Source organism: Copadichromis virginalis, linkage group LG14 (assembly GCF_057382275.1).
Source record: "Copadichromis virginalis isolate Kocher_CV1m ecotype Utaka linkage group LG14, C_Virginalis_male_GT1.1, whole genome shotgun sequence".
In the NCBI taxonomy this organism is placed as follows: domain Eukaryota; kingdom Metazoa; phylum Chordata; class Actinopteri; order Cichliformes; family Cichlidae; genus Copadichromis; species Copadichromis virginalis.
In genome coordinates, this window is record NC_140631.1 from 5,642,876 (window position 1) to 5,664,587 (window position 21,712).

Below are 21,712 nucleotides of genomic sequence, written 5' to 3' on the forward strand. Positions count from 1 at the left end.
GGCGTGCTTGTTTTCAACATAACTTTATTCTTTCATGAGTTATTTACAAGTTTCTGACCACTTATAAAATGTGTTCAATGTGCTGCCCATTGTGTTGGATTGTCAATGCAACCCTCTTCTCCCACTCTTCACACACTGATAGCAACACCGCAGGAGAAATGCCAGCACAGGCATCCAGTATCCGTAGTTTCAGGTGCTGCACATCTCGTATCTTCACACCATAGACATTTGCCTTCAAATGACCCCAAAGATAAAAGTCTAAGGGGGTCAGATCGGGAGACCCTGGGGGCCATTCAACTGGCCCATAACGACCAATCCACTTTCCAGGAAACTGTTCATCTAGGAATGCTCGGACCTGGCACCCATAATGTGAGTTTTTCTTGCTGGAAAAATTCATTGAGTTTATTGATGAAGAATGGACCTACTATCGTTGTACCCCATATACCACACCAAACCATCACTTTTGTTGTTCCAACAGTCTTGGAGGGATCCATCCAATGTGGGTTAGTGTCAGACCAATAGCGGTGGTTTTGTTTGTTAACTTCACCATTCACATAAAAGTTTGCCTCATCACTGAACAAAATCTTCTGCGTGAACTGAGGGCCCTGTTCCAATTTTTGTTTTGCCCATTCTGCAAATTCTTTGCACCGATCTGGGTCATCCTCGTTGAGATGCTGCAGTAGCTGGAGTTTGTAAGGGTGCCATTTGTGAGTAGCTAATATCTGCCGAAGGGATGTTTGATTAATGCCACTCTCCAGTGACATGCGGCGAGTGTTACACTGTAGGCTCTTGCTGAATGAAGCTAGGACAGCCACTGATGTTTCTTCATTAGTGACAGTTTGCTCTGAAATCTGCTGCAATGACCCGGTTACTGCGTTCACCAGATATCAACACAATTTCGATCCGCTCCTCACGTGTTAACCTCTTCAACATGTCAATGGCTGTGAACAAAGAGAAACTTATAAATAACTCATGAAAGAATAAAGTTATGTTGAAACCAAGCACACCATTGTTTTTCTTGTGACATTACCATTATTGGTAATGTGACACATCAAACTTATGTTTGATGTGTCACATGGCTCTCTTCCTATTGAAAAAACAAAAGTTGTATCCAAGATGGCCGACTTCTAAATGGCCACCATGGTCACCACCCATCTTGAGGAGTTTGCCCCCTCACATATACTAATGTGCCACAAACAGGACTTTAATATCACCAACCATTCCCATTTTATTACAGTGTATCCATATAAATGGCTCACCCTGTACATTGGAAATAACATGAAAGTGCAGTTGTTTTTTATTGCATCATCAGCTGGGATTCCTGGTCTGTGTCTTTTGCCAAATTTACAAGTGATGATCACATATACCCATGATCACACACACTACATGGTCTTTCAGTTGACTTACCTGTGCTGCTGTAATGCTAAATATTCTATGTTTTATCCTTTTTTTCCTTTTTAAAAAAAAAATTAAATAAAATGTTTACCTTCTTCATATTGTTTCCTAAATAACTAAAACACATTTTTTCAAGTTTCAGATTATGAGAAACCATCATTACACACAAATGAAGTGAGAAAAATGTGTTTGAAGTGAGAGTGACATGGACAGAAAACAGAGAAAAAATACAAAGAGAGGCAGAGCTAAGGAGAGCCAGAAGCACAAGTCAGAAGGTATCTCCAGGTTAATGTACACTGACTAGAAAGACAAAAAGTGTATTGTGGGAATGTCTGTCGTCCCCTGTCGCATTTATCTATATATTTTGGGCTGATTGGAGCCAACAATACATCACAGCTAGAGACCTGTCAGAGTACAAATACGGTCTTTTTTTGTTTGTTTGTTTTAAATACATTACTCACTCTCTAAAGTCTAATTGTTTTTGATCTGGTAATTTGTGCTGCTTCTGATACAATGTGGGTTGTTACTGCAATGAACTTGGCTAAACTATGTTTATTAATTAACACAGTTTTAGTTGATCACTCCCCTCTAGTTGACATTTGTTTTGTGATAGCAGCATAATATTAAATTGCCCTGCTTAGTAAATATAGCTGTGAATACTTCAATGAAACAATCCTTTTTTTTTAAAACAAAGAGAGAAAAATAAACAAATGTATCTAATTTAAGTTTCATCCTGATTTTAATCCATATTAGACTACCAACAGATTACTTGAACTGGGATCTGAGAAGCTGTCACTATGGTAACTGGGATGGGGAGAACATACCATGCAGACCACTGTGTCTGAGCTGTACCTAATTTATACCAACACAACATGCATCAAACCTGAGCACACCCTTCCTTACACAACAAAACCCTCAAGTGGTTTACGAAGCATACTCCATTACAGGGGCATTTTACCTGTGATGTCAAACCACAAAGGGGTGGAGCTCTGCTGCATAGATACCACACCCACAATCTCAGCCACCCTGTCATTCTCCATCACAGTGAAATTGTAGAATGGTTCATCAAAAATCAGCGGTAGAGTGAGAGCTGGCGGTCGGCGGATCCACTCAATGTGCAGTCGCGCTGTGGAGGATTTCTGAGGACGTCCATTGTCTGTTGCTTTGATCTGAACATAGAGGAAAAGAAAGGCAAAGGGTCTTTTGCAGACTGAAATATTTCCATATGCTATGATACAATATACCCCACAACTATATCACGCCATTCTTGAAGTCCACAGTATTCATCACTTTAAACGTTAACGTGTTTGCTGTGTTTTCGGTTTTTAGCTGGCATCAAATACAGACCTTCCACAAGTTGAAAACTTAGATTTCCTTATTTGTTTTGGTATGCTGGTTGATTATTTCTTTGTTGTAACAACACTTCTTGCCATGGTCACAATAAACAGGCATCGGAAACCTTGCCACATTTGTAAGGAAAATGCATTTGAGGGTTTAGGAGCAGAGTCGAGTAAATGGGTTGTGCCCTTGAAAAACTTCCAAACAGCTTATTCTGTTATTGACTCTTGTTTGGCATTCTTTATTAGATTAAATGGGGACTCAGTAGCATGTGGAAAAACCACACACAGCCACAAGAGCCTGGTACCTTATTCTCATGCTGGTCACCAGCTTGGTCACACACTGCTGTGAGATGGCATCCCATTCTTCAATCAGCATTTTTGAAGAATGCTATTCTTTTGTCAGAAGCCAGATAACAAAACTAAAATCAGTGTGCATCAATTAAATAAGCACCAAACTCTGTTATTTTGAGTGCTGTTCAGGCAACCTTAATGATGAAGAAATATTTTTAAAGAGCATTTCCTAAAATCAAGATCATCAAGAAAAACAAAAGTAAATACACAATGAATCTTTTACACACATTCCCTAGATTCAGAGAATATGTTCTCCTGATTGTAGAAATGGACAGACCTGCCTCAAACAAGTCCTTCACAACAAAGATTAAGCGATTAATTTATGATTTGGAGTTTAGAAAATACAACTTAAATGTTCTTGAACTCACAGAGCAGACATGTTTAACAAATTTTTAAAAAATTCATACAGTCAGGATGTCGTAGCTCCCTGCACTGAAGGCCTTGCGTGAAGATACCACTGCTGTCTTGGGGTCGATGAAGAACTTCCCATCCTCATTGCCATCCACAATGCTGTAGGAGAGGTCACAGTTTGGCCCATCATCACGGTCATAGGCAAACACCCGATAGATTGGTTCTCCCTTCTTTCTACGCTCCCTCTCTGGAAGTTTGACTTGATACACCTTCTCAGGAAATATGGGCTTGTTGTCGTTTTCATCCAGGACTTGAACTATCACCCAAACAGTACTTTGCTTGGGATTAGGGCCACCATCTGACACCAACACCTGTATGGGCAGAAAGGCTTGTTCAAAAATATATACAGTGTTCCTAATCACAAACTTGATCTTTCATGACACATAAGCAACCATGCTGTTCTAGTAGAGATTGTCCCCCAAACATTAATTAGTAAATTAGTCCATTTGTTCACTTTATTCGTTTGTTTTGCAGTTTTCTTCATTAATATAATTCATTAATCATTTGGTTAAACCTAACTGATATTATCAGGCGCGCACATAGTAGCATTGTGTGGTTTTTCTAAAAATGTTTTGTTATATTAATTATGTTTCTCTTTCTTTGAGTTACCTGGTTTTGGGTGGTGGCTGTTTCCTGGTCTGGGAAAAAGGTGTGGCTGAGGACTCTGAGAACAAAATGCCTGCTCAGCAGGACAGACCATGTGGTTATCAGGAACAGGGTTATTTTAGGTTTAGTTAGGTTATTCTGTGCTTAGTTAATATTAAAGTGTTTTGGTTTTCCCCCCTATTGTGTGAAAATGGTTTGGTCAAACCACTATAAAAGCTACTTTCATGTGTCTTTGTAATTAGGTCAGTTTGTGAGTTAAGTTGTGTCCACTTTGTTTAAGTTTCTGGAAATTACTTTTTGTAGAGTTATATTCGGTTGACCTCTTTTATGGGCCTTCTAATTATGTTTTTGAATTTTGTCATTTTTGAACTTTTTGAGGGTTAAAATAAAGAAAACCCTTTTTGAAGACATTTTTTTTTTGCCTGTGTCCTCTATGCCTTGGCTGCTTGGTCCCTCACAATTAGAAAGTGCAGCTTATTGAGACCAATAGTTAGTTTTAAAATTAAGTGACTGCCAGAGTGAAATTTAGAAGAGGTTGGATAGATAAAGCATTGTTGGGACAAAATATCTGATATGCAGTCACTATTACATAGTTTGAAGTATTTAAAAAGAACAACCCAAATATTTTGTTCTTGGCTTCTAATCAAACATCCTGACTCACTATACTGCACTTTGTGCAGGTGACTACGCAGAGCAGGTGCGATCTAGCAGAACAGAAATAGCGCTAAACAGTCTACTGAAGATGTTATCGCCATAGCAACTCCATTTTCAGCCATTTGGACCACTGACAGAACTAGAGGATGCTCTTTGTTGACTTTAGAACTGTCTTTATTACCATCATCCCAAATATTTTAGTCAGAAAACACACTGGCTTTGTCCCAACCATCCACACCTGCATCAAGGACTTTTTGACTCAATATGTCAAATTTCCTCCACCTTCCTCGCCTGCCCCCCATACTTCCTTCCTTCCATTACATTGAAGACTGGAGTTCTTAGAGGTTGTGCTCTCCTTTGTACACTGTACACCTTCACATTTATCTAGCATTATTAAATTTGCTGATGACACAAATGTTCTTGGGCTTATCTCAGGAGAATATCAGTCAGCATTAATAGATGAGACACAGTAGCTATCAGGATAGTGCTCAGTGAATAATCTGGTATTGCAGACCAAAGAGCTGATATGGACTACAGGACAAAGCATTACTCAAACCAAGGCACACTCATTATTATGGGTAGCATTTCAATTAAAATTTAAGGAGCTCCAGTTAGGGAAAATTGTCCTCAAACAAAGGTATTTGTATTTGTATTTTAACTCAATGCAATACATTTTGAAATAGGCTAATAGTCAACAACTGGATGTCAGTGAAAGAAAGCACATACAATTCAATAGTCTAATTCTGATACCCTTACTGGACGTAACATCACAAAGTGAAGATAACCATCGAGTCTATTAAGGAGATGGTGCTGGACCCCCAAGCAGTAGGAGACCACAACCCACTGTTTATCCATAATGAAGAAATCAATCATATCAAATCCTAAATTTATCTTGGGATTCAACTTGATTATCTCTTCAGTGGCAATGACCACAATGTGTTCTCGTTTTGTTTTTTGTTTGTTTGTTAGTTTGTTTTTAACACAGACTAAAGGTGTTTGAAAAAGAGAAAAAAAATTGACTTCACTTGACATAATCAGAAAATAATGTTTCAGTTCTATCAGGCTGTACTGGAAAGCATCATAGGGTGTGGCATATTATCATGCAGGGCTCTAGACTAACTTTTTGCCATGGGCGCACCGGTACGCCTAACTTTAAAAAGTTAGGCGCACGGTAGACTGGTGGGTAATAAGCGAATGAATAATGCAGAAAACAGAGATTTGAGACGGGAAACTGTTCTTGAAGTACAGAGAGAGAGAGAGCTGTGCATGAAGTGTGATTTTTATCGTGGTGGAGGCAAAACAGCAGTGATTCCATTACGACATTTATCAAATATGAAGCGTAGTTTGCTGCTTCTTTTGCTGCTCGCTCGGTGAATTTTGGTTGGAGAGAGACAAAACCTCCAGCTCAGAATCAACGCAAAAAGACGTAAACACTGCGTAAACACATCAGAATCGGTGAGCCCTGACGGTGTGTCCGTCAAAATTTGGTCTAGAGCCCTGTCATGGTATGGCAATTGCTCTGTGCATGCAAAATCTAATCTGTTGTGTCTGGTGCGGTCTGCCATGAAGGTGACTGGGAGGACTGAAGATCTTTCCCACCCCTGCATTTACAACCAGTCGGTAATCAGACAGGCCCAGCGGGTTCTGTCAGATGCATTACATGTCCTTCATATGAGCTCTTGCCTTACAGCAGAGGATAGTCCCAAAATACAGGCTGAATTGCCTTAAGAATTCATTTGTTCTAACATCAATCAAGCTTTTAAATTACAGGTTTTAAAGTTGTTAATTTTTTTTAATATAACGATAATGCAATTTGTGGCAGCACGGTCGCACAGAGATTAGTTGCCTCACAACAAGAAGGTCCTCCCTTTGGTGTCAATTCCACCATCAGCCCGGTGTCATTCAGTGTGGAGTTTGGATGTTCTCCCTGCATTTGCGTGAGTTCTCTCCAGGTACTCTGGCTTTCTCCTACAGTCCAAGGATTCTCTACGACACCGTGTGTCCACAGGTCACCCGTCAAACTGTCGCTCTCCTGCAAAACTTCATCACCCACCCACCCTACAGTTCGGACTTCGCACCCAGTGACTACCATCTGTTCCCAAAGTTGAAAGAACATTTGTTCAGAAGGCAATTCTGCAGCAGTGAGCAGGCATGACATGGGCATTGTAAAACTGCCACAGCCTCTACAAAAATTCATCAACTGAAATGGCGATTATGTAGACAAATAGATAAGTCTTCAAGCTTTAAAATTATGTAAATATTATGGGAAATAAACAGTTTTTTGTATTTCTAAAAAAATTGGGGCTCTTACTTTTGGGATTGGCCTCGTACTTTCAGCTCTCTCTTTACCACTACAGACCAGTATAGCATCTGCATCACTCCAGCCACAGCCTCAATCAGTCTGTTGATTTCCTGCTCCCCTCTCCCCTCACTTGTAAACAAGACCCCGAGATACTTAAATTCCTCCACTTGGGGCAGCAACTCATCCCTTACCTGGAGTGGGCACTCTACCCTTTTCCAGCTAAAGACCTTGGCCTCAGACTTAGAGGTGCTTATTCTCATTCCCACCGCGTCACACTCAGCTATGAACCACTTCAGTGCAAGCTGGAGTCCAACACCCACTGGAAACAAGTCTGACTTATTGCCATCAATGCAAATCTAGCTCTTGGTTAAATAAGATCCGAATGCCCCACAGCAACAGGCCAGAGACCCCATACTCCACAGGCACCTCCCAAATAATGTTCTGAGGTAGAAAGCCTTCTCCAAGTCCACAAAACACAGGTAGACTGGTTGGGCAAGCTCCCACACACCCTCAGATATCCTCAAGCTGGTAAAAAGCTGGTCCAGTGTTCTGTAACCAGGACAAAAAACACATTTTTCCTCCTGTATCCAAGGTTCAACTAACAGACGGACTATCCTTTCCAGCCCCTGGTAAGGCTTTCCTGGGAAGACTGAGGAGTGTGACCCCGCCATAGTTGGAGCACACTCGCCGGTCCTCTTCCTTAAAGATGGGAACCACCAAACCGGTCTGCCAATATAGTGTACAGGGTTCATACGCCTTTTTTAGGGTCAAATTCAAGCACTTTTAAAGCACTTTCAAGGTCCCTTTTCAAGCTTTTCCAGCACATGCCCCCCCCCCCAAAAGAAAGAATGCATGTTTCAATTTGCATCCCCTCAGTAAGACCATGTGAAAATTAGGACAAATCATCCTAGGTGAACTTAAACACCTTTGCTCACCTTTTGTTAAGAAATAGAAAAACAAACCACACAAAAATACTGCAAAAGGAAACGTCGCCTTATATACATAATGTATAAACTCAAAATGCACATTTCACTTAAAAATTAAGATGTGACAATGTGAACAAATCAACTTGTTAGAGATATTCTTCTCCTGTTGAACCCCCCCCCCCCCCACAAAAAAAAGAAATAAATAAGTCTTCTCGTCAGAAATTGATGCTTCCTTCCTGTGTGACAAAAAATAGGAGACAGATGTTTGTTTTAAGTTAATTCCCAATAAAACTGTTCTATTGCTAACTACATTGCTGTCTGTATTATTGTTGAAGTCCTAAACGTCACCTTTAAACATCATGTACAGTCAGACAGGCATGGAGAGCAGCACTGACTGGGAGGCTTTGAACAGATCACATAGTTCAATTCAACATATAAGACTTTAAGAATGCACAAGTATCTACTTAAAATCTATTGAATTTATCATCTGTGATATTATTATGTACAATTCCAATGTATTTTGTTCATCTCCCTTAAATAAACAGGCAGCCTTACAGTATGAAATATTCATATACAAATGCACATATAAATGTGTGTACTGTCTCAGTGGCTGATAGTGCCCCACAGGCCTCGGTGTGAGCTTGAAGACATTCATAATGTTTAAGTAGTTTAATGTGTCGGTGCTGACGATAAACACATTTTGAATGAAAGCCGGGGAACTTTGGTAGCACAGAAACAAGAGGCTATTCTTTGTGACCATATGGATCAGTCATATTACCATTATTTCAAATACTCCAAAAACCTGGGGTCCAGGATATAATTGGCTGTTTTTGACTACTTTTGATTTGGCCTCTATATTTCACCTTTAAAAACTTTTATCTTGCCAATCTGTTATTTTCTCATTTTGACATACTGTATCAGCACAATTTATCTAAATTCAGACAAAATTTAAAATACAAGTAGAAAGTGATATTTTTGCCTGTAAAAACCACAAGCATGTTTAACGAATCATTTTCATGACTTGAAATGCAAATGGGGCGATCGTGGCTCAAGAGTTGGGAGTTCGCCTTGTAATCGGAAGGTTGCCGGTTCGAGCCCCGGCTTGGACAGTCTCGGTCGTTGTGTCCTTGGGCAAGACACTTCACCCGTTGCCTACTGGTGGTGGTCAGAGGGCCCGGTGGCACCAGTGTCCGGCAGCCTCGCCTCTGTCAGTGCGCCCCAGGGTGGCTGTGGCTACATTGTAGCTTGCTATCACCAGTGTGTGAATGTGTGTGTGAATGGGTGGATGACAGGTTGTGTAAAGCGCTTTGGGGTCCTTAGGGACTAGAAAAGCGCTATACAAATACAGGCCATTTACCAAATAGAAATTGTACATTTTTAAAAATATGCACAAGTTTTGCAAACAACAAAGTTATATGGTACTATTTACCTAAAAATGCAGCCAAGGCTCAGACGTTTTTTATATAACCATTTCAAACTATTTACAGAAAAATCAGGTGTTCTGCGTCAAATAAGAAGGCACAAAAACTACTTATGGAACTCCAAAAAATAGTTTGTGTCCACTATAACACAGATGAGAACAGCACAGGGATAAACCTGCAGGTTCTGACAGCAGCTGTGTCACTCAGGGTTTACACTTCAATCTGCTTTTGGTGGCTTTTTTGCAGCATCTGTCACATTCACTAGTAGAACTGACACACTCACAAGCAAAGCGTGTTTGCTAGCGCTCTCCTTAGAAAATGCCGTTTTTACCGTTGTTTAAAGCTTTCACTTGAGTAAATTAACTCATATCACTGCTAAGTAATGTTAGCAAAGTTCACAGCATATTCCATAATAGCGCTGCCATAAGGCATCACACTCAGTGCATCAATCATTTCTCCAGAGAGTTTGATAGTTAGCAAAATAATAATCATTTTTTTTTTTTTTTAAATAGCATGTGTAACGTACACGTGCTGGAAAATTATTTACTAGCACTCACCTATCATGCGACTGGAGAGCGCAAACTCCGCCATTGTTGTTTTCCATCAAACACTCATTAAAACAGCAACCTACAGGTATGTTAGCGCACTCATCCCCGACTGTCCGAGGGAGGGGCGGGGTCATATATTGAAACAGACAGAGGGGCAAGGCAGCCCAGGCGGGGAAATTTTGCCTCTACATTTTGCGACTCATTTTATTTCTCTACCTGATAAGAAAATTATTCAATCAGATAGCTATTTATTGTGAATGAAATACAGTTACACTTTCAAGCACTTTTAAGCACCACATCTGAAATTCAAGCACTTTTCAAACCTTGAAAAGACAACATTAAAATTCAAGCATTTTCAAGGATTTCAAGCACCCGTACGTACCCTGAGTGTATCAACAGAGATTTTCATGTGACATTGTAGAGACATGTCAATTAAGAAAACTCTACAACTCTTAGAGCCTTTCATCGCCTCAGTTGAAATTGGCACTAACTTCTAGGCAGTCTGACGGTCTTGTTCCATGGCCTCACTAAACTCTTCCCAAAACCAAATTTTTGCTTCAGCCACTGCTCAAGCTGTGTTCCACTTGGCCTGCTGGCACCCATTGGCTGATTTTGAATTCCTGCAGGCTAATCAAGTCCGACGGACACTTTTTTTCAGCCTGATGGCTTTCCTTACCTCTAAAATATGCTCTGTTTGTTGTTCACGATCCAGTTTCCTGGAGGTTGTGGTGATCAGACCTGAGAAATAAACAGTAGACAACAATTAAACTATCAAACAAGAATTTAGGAAATGTGAAATCTGTTTGCTGATAATTCACTGGAGATAACTTAAAAATTAGTGCTGAGATTTGCCACGTTAATGCAGTTATGCCGTTAACGTCACTTTATACATTTTGGGTCAACTCTAAAGGGTGGTATGCCTGGTGGTATTCCAGGCTTATGTGGATCATCAAAACAAATTATAGCAGAAGACAGGTCTCCTTCATGCCTACATTATGATACCTGGGTTATCTTCTAGCCCTGATTCCTTCTGTATCAAAACAACTCTCTAATATAGTCATATGCTGTGTCCAAATTCAGGGGTAGCATTTGTAGGCCACAATTTTGGGCAATTATGTCACAGTGACGCGACGAAAGCTTTCCAAATTTGAAGAGTCCTCCAAATGTGGCAACAAATGCGTCCTACTTTTCCCCAGATTTGAAGGTTGAGTTGCGTGTATCCTTGGTAGCCTACCATATCCCATGATTCATTGCGGGTCACACAGGAGGATTTTTCTTATAACAATCGCCGACGAAGACGGAGGTAATGCGGGAGAGGAATACACTTTTAGAGTCAATTTTGATTTTTCCGAATTAACCTTTTGGTGATATGTTTGAAGTAAATAACAAAAACAATAAAACAAGAATATTTATAATACATCAACAAAAATCAGGACTGGGATCCTCCTGGTTAAAAAAACAGTCCAGGACTGGGACACTCAGGTTAATCCTACAGTACAAGGACAAGGGTCTGGTCTGGTTAAGGAAAAGGTGGAGAACAACATAAACAGTTTTTGTAGAAAGGTATGATTTCATTCATTTGAAGAGATTAAAGCATTATTCTGATTATTAAGCTTAAGTAAAATATACAAATAAGTTGTGAAAAGACTTAAATTTTATACACTTTATCTGTGTAACTAAGCTTTTTTGTGAACTCAAAAATAACAATGTTTTCAGCTTTGTGACATTTTTACAGCCTATCTATGCACACAAATAAGTTACAGGATCAAATGAATAATAGAAAATAAATAGAAATAGAAAAAGTTCTTCTATAAGTTTCAAAGAGATTTAGTTTACACATTTTATATGAAACAGTAAATGTGCACAATCATTCACAATCATAATCATGAAATTATCCATGAAACTAGTAATTCCTAAATGCGTGTAGATTAAAGGAAATTATTTTACCTGCATATGATTGTCTCTGATGAGCTTAAGGTACAAAACATGCCGGCGATGACAAAGTTTTTCTAGCTCCAAGAGAACTAAAAATGTACAAAAAATGGAGCGACATTTCTGGGTCCATTTTAAAGTTTTCACACCGTGGTGCTGGCGACCGGAAAAACATGGAAGTAAGGGCGGACTTGAACGAAGGCTAGATCAGTCAATTCAAACTGTCGGCCAGCTTTGACTTGTTTTGGCTTATGCTTTGGTCTTTCCTCTCATTAGCATTACTACGTCTGTAATGGCTATATTTTTCAGTGATCTGTCTATGATATATCTACATGGCAATACAATGACTAATACTTTTAATTATTTTAAAAACTATGAAGAACTTAACTTAAAACTATGAAGAAGTGGACCAAGCACTTGGGACAAATTACAATCCTGCCTTGACTGCACAGACTGGAGTGTTTTTGAAGCTGCAACTTCCGATTTGAATGAACATACTGACATCATACATAAGTTTTTGTGCAGACTTGTGTGGGCAGACTAAGACCTTTTGCAAATGCAATAATAACAAACCATGGTTCACTCCAATTCTGAAGAAGCTGCGCCAAGAAGGACCAAGGAGGAGACCTACAGCAGCAGGGGCTGGGCCCTGTACAAGTAGGCCAGAAATGAGCTGAGCAAGAAGATCAGGGTAAAAGGAACTGAAGGGAGAAGCTTAAAAACAACTTCTTAGCCAGCAACCCTACACCAGTTTTCAGAGGCCTGCAGCACATCCCCAGCTACAGGAGTGCATCCCAGCACCCTGAAGAGAAGCCGAATGGCTAACAACCTTAACACCTTCTACTGCAGATTTGAAAGACAATCATTCATACCTCCCACCGGCTCACCCTCACCTAATGCCTACACAAAAAAACTACTTGCAGCCCTCATCCCCCTCCCCTCTGACCCCCGACCTGCATTAAAGATCCTTGAGGATGATGTGTGTCTGCTCTTCCAGAGACAGAAGACTAGAAAAGCTCCAGGACCTGATGGTGTGTTTCCCTCCTATCTGAAAGTCTGTGCCAACCAACTGGCCTCCATCTTTAAGAGATCTCTGGAGCTGTGTGAAGTCCCCTCCTGCTTCAAATGCTCCACTGTCATCTTGATCTCAAAGAAGTCCACCAAAGGATTAAATGACTACAAGCAAGCAGCAGGTGAGCACTGAAAAAGCATCACATCCCACTAAGACCATCAGCACCGGCCTCCCCCAGGGGTATGTTTTTTCCTCACTGCTCTTCTCCCTCTACACTAATGGATGCTCCTCAGGAGAATAATCTGTGAAACTCTTTAAGTTCATGGATGACAGGTACATCCATGAATCCACTGTCTGGTCCAGAACATGCTTACACATAACTGGTTAACAGTCAGGATGATATTTTCTGAGCCAAGGGAGTCCGAACAGAATGTCCCAAACTTAGACAGAATAGAATAAATAGAATAGATAAATAGAATTAGTAGGATAATATTAATAATCAAGTATAGGCAGGGAGGCGTCTTCTCTGTTTTATTCCAGGAAAGGAGCAGATACGGGCGAGGTCAGATGTGAACGGAGAGAGGAGAAGATTCACAGGGAGACAGAGGGACCGCCATGCCGCTTCCGGAAGTAGTCATAATAATACTTGTTATTGTAAAACTGTATAGCCCAATCTGAAGGTCATCCTTCATGTGAGGCAGGTGGCTGATTTCACACCGAGGTCCAGCGCTGTAAACTTGTAATTTCAATTGTTGAAGCCAATTACATATTTTAAACCATAGACATTCTCCTGTACTTCCTTAAGAAAAAACTGAACATGTCATACCTGGAGCTCACCCTGCTCAAGACAGTGGAGATGATGGTGGACTTTGAGAGACCTACTACTAATTGGTTTTGCCTCATGGGGATGTTTTTATTTCCACATTATTACCCCCAGTTTTGGGGGTCTATTATCCAATTACATGAATTTCAGTATACTTCTACTCAATTGTAACCGTTGTTGTTAGGATTAAATTACTTGGATGTCTTGATGCATGCTCAATTATCAAGCTAAGTAAATCCCTAAAGGTTGATTCTGTTCATCTGGACATAGCGTTTTGAGTGGGAGAAACATTTTGTCGCAGTAATTGGTTACTGCTTTGTAATTTAGTGGTAATAACTTAGAAATTACCATATTATTAGGTTCTTGTTTCTGCCTTGTTACCCTGCTATTATCACTTTATTACCAAGCTGTAAGTGTTACTGCTACTTGTTATGCACAGCAGACAAAAGAAAGATAATTCATTAGTGAAAAAAATAACCTATAACCTAAACCTATAATTACAACTCCTGGTTTCTAATTAAATTTGCTTATGTTAACATATAGCACTACCTTTTTGATGAAAGATGCACACATGCTTTCTCACCAGTGCGGGTATTGACGGTGAAGAAATTCTGTGGGTTTCCACTAATAATGCGGTAGTTGAGCCTCTCAGCAGTAGTGGAGAGTGTGGCATCAGGATCTTGAGCCTCGATCTGGATTACAGAAACATCACGTGGAGAATTCTCAGGCACTGAGGTTCGGTACAGAGGTTCAGAAGTCAACGGGGCGTTGTCATTAACATCCTCCACCTGGATAAATACGTCAATACTGGTGAACTGAGGAACCACACCGTGGTCGGTGGCATAAACTGTTAGCCAATAGGAGTCCTTGCTCTCTCGGTCCAACATATCAGTGGTGTAGATCACGCCTAATAGGGGAAAAGACAAAAAGAACAAGAGCAAGAGCTTACTACAAAAGTATCAAAAAAAGAAATGCCACCTATTCAAGTAATGCCAAAGCTGTTTTACACTGTAGCTGTACAACTGGCTAGTTCTATTTTAAACAAGAATAGAAATTTCAGTGAATCATTTCCATTTTGTAGTTCAGCAGGTAGAGAAGGTCATTTAATAATCCGAAGATTGGTGGCTCAATGTTAGCCCCAGTCTGCATGCCAAAAATCCTTGGGCAAGAGGACAACCCCAAGTTGCTCTGATACATCCATCAGAGTAATACAATCCATGTTTCCATGTCTCTGTATTTATGTTAGACATAGACTTTATTTAATCCCACACTGGGGAAATTCACTTGTTACAGCAGCGCAAGGGACAACAAGAAAAGGTGAATTAGAGATGCATTAGAAAACAATAAAAAATAAATAAGAAAAATAGCCTGGAAATTAAAAAAAACGGAAAATGCTATACTATGGACACATGGGTTACTATATACATTAAAATACACAAAGATTTTCCTTTTAATATATACATAAAGTACAGTGAGAATGATCATAATATGAATGTATTTATAAACAGTATTTATCCTATAGGTCTATATAGCCTGACTGACTCAATCAGGTCGATCCCCGGGCTCTCTGTCCTGGTCGTTCTGTCCTTGGGCAAGACACTTTACCCTACTTGCGTACTGGTGTTGGCCAGAGGGGCCGATGGTGCGATATGGCAGCCTCGCTTCTGTCAGTCTGCCCCAGGGCAGCTGTGGCTACAACTGTAGCTTGCCTCCACCAGTGTATGAATGTGAGAGTGAATGAATAATGGTATTGTAAAGCGCTTTGGGTGCCTTGAAAAGCGCTATATAAATCCAATCCATTATTATTATATCAGCAAATAGGCTACCTATTCCAGAGCCCACAGTTTTTAGTGGTGATCCACTCAAGTTTAATCATTGGAAGTCATCCTTCCAAGCTCTAATTGAAAAGAAAAACATTCCAAGCTCAGAGAAAATATTCTTCCTTCAGAAATCTGTTGGAGGAGTGGCTAGAGAGGCATTAGACGGTTATTTTCTGATTGGTTCAGATACTGCATATGATGCTGCATGGGAACTGCTCAATGAGCGATACAGCCAGCCTTTTATGATTGCTAAAAGCCTGCCGAGACAAATTACATGACTGGCCAAAAACAGCGTGAAGAGAGAGCGCTGACGTAAGGAAATTTGTGGACTTTTTACACAGTTGTGAATGTGCCATGGCTCACAATGAGAGTCTGCGTATTCTTGATGATGGCATTGAAAATCAAAAACTGACAGCCAAGTTGCCTGACTGGTTAAGCAACAGATGGAACCAAAAAGCCACGCAGTATCAGCTAGAGCAGGGGTGGGCAACTCCAGGCCTCGAGGGCCGGTGTCCCTGCAGGTTTTAGATATGTCCTTCAACCAACACAGTTGATTTAAATGGCTAAATTAGCTCCTGCAGTTCTCCAGAGGCCTGGTAACGAACTAATCATGTGGTTCAGGTGTGTTGACCCAAGGTGAGATCAAGGTCAAAATGATAATGAGAATGGTGAGCAAAGATCCCAGAACCACACGGGGGGACCTGGTGAATGACCTGCAGAGAGCTGGGACCAAAGTAACAAAGGTCACCATCAGTAACACACTACAACTGCAGGGAATCAAATCCCGCAGTGCCAGACGTGTTCCGCTGCTGAAGCCAGTGCATGTCCAGGCCCGTCTGAAGTTTGCCAGAGAGCACATGGATGATACAGCAGAGGATTGGGAGAATGTCATGTGGTCAGATGAAACCAAAGTAGAACTCTTTGGTATAAACTCAACTCGTCGTGTTTGGAGGAAGAAGAATACTGAGTTGCATCCCAAGAACACCGTACCTACTGTGAAGCATGGGGGTGGAAACATCATGCTATGGGGCTGTTTTTCTGCCAAGGGGACAGGACGACTGATCCGTGTTAAGGACAGAATGAATGGGGCCATGTATCGTGAGATTTTGAGCCAAAACCTCCTTCCATCAGTGAGAACTTTGAAGATGAAACGAGGCTGGGTCTTCCAACATGACAATGATCCAAAACACACCGCCCGGGCAACAAAGGAGTGGCTCCGTAAGAAGCATTTGAAAGTCCTGGAGTGGCCTAGCCAGTCTCCAGACCTCAACCCCATAGAAAATCTGTGGCGGGAGTTGAAAGTCCGTGTTGCTCGGCGACAGCCCCAAAACATCACTGCTCTCGAGAAGATCTGCATGGAGGAATGGGCCAAAATACCAGCTACTGTGTGTGCAAACCTGGTAAAGACCTATAGTAAACGTTTGACCTCTGTTATTGCCAACAAAGGTTATGTTACAAAGTATTGAGTTGTATTTTTGTTATTGACCAAATACTTATTTTCCACCCTGATTTACGAATAAATTCTTTACAAATCCTACCATGTGGATTCATGGATTTTTTTTTTCACATTCTGTCTCTCACAGTTGAAGTGTACCTCTGGTGCAAATTACTGACCTCTGTCATCATTTTAGGTGGGGGAACTTGCACAATCGGTGGCTGACTAAATACTTTTTTTTGCCCCACTGTATTCCCCACCATGGTGTATACCACCCTCAAAAGCCAGAGAAACTGCGAGTGGTCTTCGATTGCTCGGCAAGATTTCAAGATATATCATTGAATGACCACCTTCTTACAGGGCCAGAGCTCACAAACACCTTGGTGGGAGTTCTTTGTAGATTTCGAAAGGGCCCAGTCGCTGTTATGTGTGATGTGGAATGAATGTTCCATCAATTCCATGTAAAGTCTGAAGACCAAGACTACTTGAGGTTCTTATGGTGGGAGAATGGTGATCTCGAGTCTCTGCCATCAGTTTTTTGGATGAAAGTCCATTTGTTTAGAGCAGCTTCCTCACCTGGCTGTGCCAATTTTGGACTTAAACATCTAGCCACAGAAGGTCAGGATCGATTTAGCCAAAGCACTGTCAAGTTCATCTGAAGAAATTTTTATGTTGATGATGGACTGGTGAGTGTAAGGTCTGATGCTGAGGCAATCGAGCTGATTAAGGAAGCGAGAGAGTTCTGCAGTGCAGGCAAGCTTAGACTACACAAGTTCATTCCCAACAGCAAGAAGGTATTGGAGTCAATACCAAAGGAACAGTGTGCTGACATTGTCAAAGAGCTGGACATAGATTTAGGGGAGCCGCTCCTAGAAAGAGCACTGGGTGTGCAATGGTGCGTATCCTCTGATGACTTTCAGTTCAGAGTAACTGTCAAGAAACACTCAACTCAACCAATGGTATCATGTGCAATCCGAAGACAATCCGGCGGACCATGCTTCGGGAGGGTTATCGGCAGATCAGCTCGTTGCTTCAAATTGGTTCACTGGCCCAGACTTTCTGTGGGAAAAGGAGCTACCCACCAGAGATGCTCAGGTGGGAGAGGTTAGTGACAATGATCCAGAACTTCGAAGGGCTCAGATGTTCAACACCAGGTGCAAGGTTAAATAGAACATTGTTGGACCGCCTGACTAAGTTTTCTGACTGGAAAAGAGCTGTTAAGGCTATTGCTTGTCTTAAACGTCATGCTAAGCAAGTCAAGGGTCTTGGTCCCAAACTCAATGGAAGTACAAGTGTTGAGGAAAGACAACAAGCTGAACTTTTCATAATCAGATTGGTCCAAAGAGAAGCATTCAGCAGTGAAATCAAGAATTTACAGCAATGCAAGGACGTAAAATCCAAAGACAAAGCAAACTAGCTATGCAAATTAAGTCAATTTTTGGATGAGCAGGGTGTGCTGAGATTAGGCGGCCGCTTAACAAAAAGTGATCTTCATCCACTGTTAAACATCCTGCCATTCTGCCAAAAACAAGTCACGTGTCTTCTTTATTGATCAAGCATTATCATGAGAAAGTACAGCATCAAGGAAGAGGTATGACTGTAAATGAATTGCGATCTAATGGGATATGGGTCATTGGATGCAGCAGTGCAGTTGCCTCACATATCTTTAAGTGTGTCACATGCAGGAAGTATAGAAGGAACACACAAGATCCAAAAATGGCAGATTTGCCAGAGGACAGAATGGAAATTACCCCTCCATTCACATATTGTGGCATGGATTGCTTTGGACTGTTCTATGTGAAGGATGCAAGAAAGGAACTGAAGAAGTATGGTCTTCTCTTCACTTGTATGTGTTGCAGAGCTGTACATCTCGAAATACTTGATGTGTCACGGTTCTGGGTCAGTTTGACCCAGTATTTTGAGTTGTCATGTTTTGGTTTGATTTTGTATTTTGTATTATATTCTGATTCTTGTTCTTCCTTGACTATTATTAGAATTCTATGTTTCAGTTTAGTTAAGGGTTTAGTTCTTAGGTTTTGTTTTGGTGTCCTCGTTTTTCCTGCAGGTGTAGTTTAGAGTCTTGTCTGCGTCTTTGTGTTGTTATTGTCACGGTCCTGGGTCTGTGACCCAGTGTTTTGAGTTTCTTGTGCCTCTGAGTTTTTTGTATTATGTTCTTAGTTCTCTTTGTTGTCCCAGCTTATTCTTTAGTGTAGTGTCTTAGTTTGGTTTTCTTGTATTCTGTTTAGTTCTCTGAGTATTTAGTAGCTGCCCTCTGTGTCTCTTTGTTGTTGGTGTTGTCTGTGTTCTTAGTTGCTCTGTCTCCCCTAGTCTAGTTCGCGTCTCTGTGTCATACTTCCTGTTTTACATTGAAGGTCCGTGTCTTATGTGAATGTGTTCAGTTTACGCTTCCTTGTCTTGTCAGTTCTTATTTCCCCCAGCTGTGCTCTCCTTCTGTGTCTCATTCCCCTCGTTGCTTCCCAGTGTATTTAAACCCTGTGTTTCTCTGAGTCTGTGTCGCGTCGTCCCTCATGCTGTGTGGATCTCCCTGTGAGTTTTAGCTCATTGTTTCCCAGTTTAGCTTAGTTTACTTTGTATGCTCGTTTTTCTGTGACCAGCAAATAAAGCTGTGATTTTGAGTTCATCCCCTGAGTCTGAGTCCTGCACTTTGAGTCCTCATCTCCTGCCTGCCACACAGCATTTCATGACAGTTATTTCCTTTTTTACTTTGAAGGTTCATGTCCATGTGTGATGTCAGCGTGTTCAGTTTTACTTCTCCCCTGACTTTTTATCTGATCTAGTCCTCAGTTCAGAAAAAAAGTTATATAGTGGGTTATTTTAACATCAATATATAAGGCTCAACCGCAGTGGAGGGGTGGTGCAGTGGGTTCAGAGGCACTGGTAGGGGAGTCTGCTTGACGCAGCTGTGGGTAGATATTTAATCATGCCTCTGCTGTCTCTAAAAACAGTAGCATGTTGGGAGAAGGAGAGTACTGAGCTGGATGTATGAAAACAGAGCAGAGGAGCAGTGAGTTTTAAGCTGTGTTATTTTCAGCCAAAGTGTGTGAATAAAATAGAATTTGCACTTATCCAAGCGTCTCCAGTGTCAAGTTGGGTAAGTCAGTAATATTAATCCCGGATCGTAAATGATCGCATTCTATTTTAACAAACTCTGGAACTGTCCTGATATATGTCTTAGGAAATGGACATTTAACAGTACTCCCTAAAAACACTATTTTTGAGTGATCATATTTAGATAATGTTTAATTTTTTGAATTACAGTAACAGCACTTTAGCCAGCCTGACAAAGAGTTAGAGCCCCATTAAGCCAAGCAGTCCTTAAGCTTTACCTAGTAATGACTTGATGAATATTCAAATCCATCGCACACGTGTCATAAAGTGGCGCAAATTTCATAACTGCTGAAATTTACTTAAGGTTTTCTCTCATATCGACCTTTCTACATTCAACAACTTAAGCAATTTTTTTCAATTTATTACTAAATCCTATTCCTCCAAAAATGCTCAAAGAGCAGTTCAGAATATTTTGCTACCACTGAAATTAAAAGAACTGTGCTGTAGCAGTTTGAATGTGTGGCATAGCCTTCAGCTTTCAAGGCCCTCTTCAGTAGAACCAGTTCCCAGTTTGAATTTGAAAGACAGACATCGTCTCCACTTTTTAGATTAGGCTTAAGCGGATAACATTTCAGGGGGCTGGGTTTGTGACCCAGCATTTTGAGTTTATTTTGTACTTTTGATTTCTTATCAGGGCTCTACAGTGTGACCAATTGAGTTGCAAATGTGACCTAATTTCTCAATGGTGCAACTAAAAAAAAATCCTAGGTTGCACCAGTGCGACCAGCCGTTTGAGTAAAAGAAATTTTTTTAAAAAGTGCCCGCAAGTCTGAAAGTCCGTGTGCTCAACAACAAACAAACATACATTATGCCCAAATCGTGGTCTAAACCAATCAGAGATAGTCAGGGGTGGGACCTCTTTAATTGGCTGTGGTCCAGATATTCCCGTTGGCCTACATGTATGTGCGTTTGATAGTCCAGACGGATAGCTAGAGGTGAGTAGTAGGGTGGGTTTCAATAATCGATATTCCGATTAACCCTCTCAGGCTCAAATTAAACTTTTTGTTGCTAATGCACAACCAAGTCCTGCAGTGGTACTTCTGAGTAAAAAAAAAAAACCTCATAAAATATGTATGTGGAGTAATTAGGTTGTTAGTTTTTAACTGTTGCAAATCGGCAACGCCTGCCTTGAGAGGGTTAAAACTGATTTTAGCTTGAATAACGCAATATTGATTCATTAAATCCTGAATCAATTGTTAAATATAAATGCATTTTGCCAGTAATGCCAGGAGGTCACCAACCTATTTCAACAACCACCAAACAGCTAAAACAGTAAATGAGAGAAAGTAAACAGATTCCAGATAAATGTAAACACAAAGTGTGGACCTGACGCATCAGTGAGTCGACAGCACACAGATTTTGAGCTACAGGTTTTGTCCCTCTCAGACCAAAATGCACTTCAAGAACAGTTTCCCCATCTTAAATCTCTGTTTTCTGCATTATTCATTTGCTTATTACACACCAGTCTACCATTGTGTACAGCGCTGTCGGTCGCTAAAGCCTCATTTCTGCTGTTCAATACTGAAGAAATATAAACATTTTACAGTGATGCCAAATTACAAAACGCTTAGCCATGTCTCTAATAAAGTCTCTGTAACATTACTCTG

General features: G+C 40.7%; 1 protein-coding gene across 4 annotated transcripts in view; it reads right to left on the minus strand.

Moving 5' to 3' along the window:
* The window catches only part of fat3a (FAT atypical cadherin 3a), a 179,253-nt gene that overhangs the window by 92,592 nt on the left and 64,949 nt on the right, over window positions 1-21,712 (minus strand). For all 4 annotated transcript variants that reach the window (XM_085479106.1, XM_085479105.1, XM_085479104.1 and 1 more), the window contains 4 exons: window positions 14,305-14,628; window positions 10,631-10,692; window positions 3,494-3,808; window positions 2,354-2,564 (listed from right to left, as the gene is read on the minus strand). In XM_085479106.1, coding sequence (XP_085335232.1) covers window positions 2,354-2,564; window positions 3,494-3,808; window positions 10,631-10,692; window positions 14,305-14,628 — 912 coding nt within the window. The remainder of the gene's footprint in view (window positions 1-2,353; window positions 2,565-3,493; window positions 3,809-10,630; window positions 10,693-14,304; window positions 14,629-21,712) is intronic.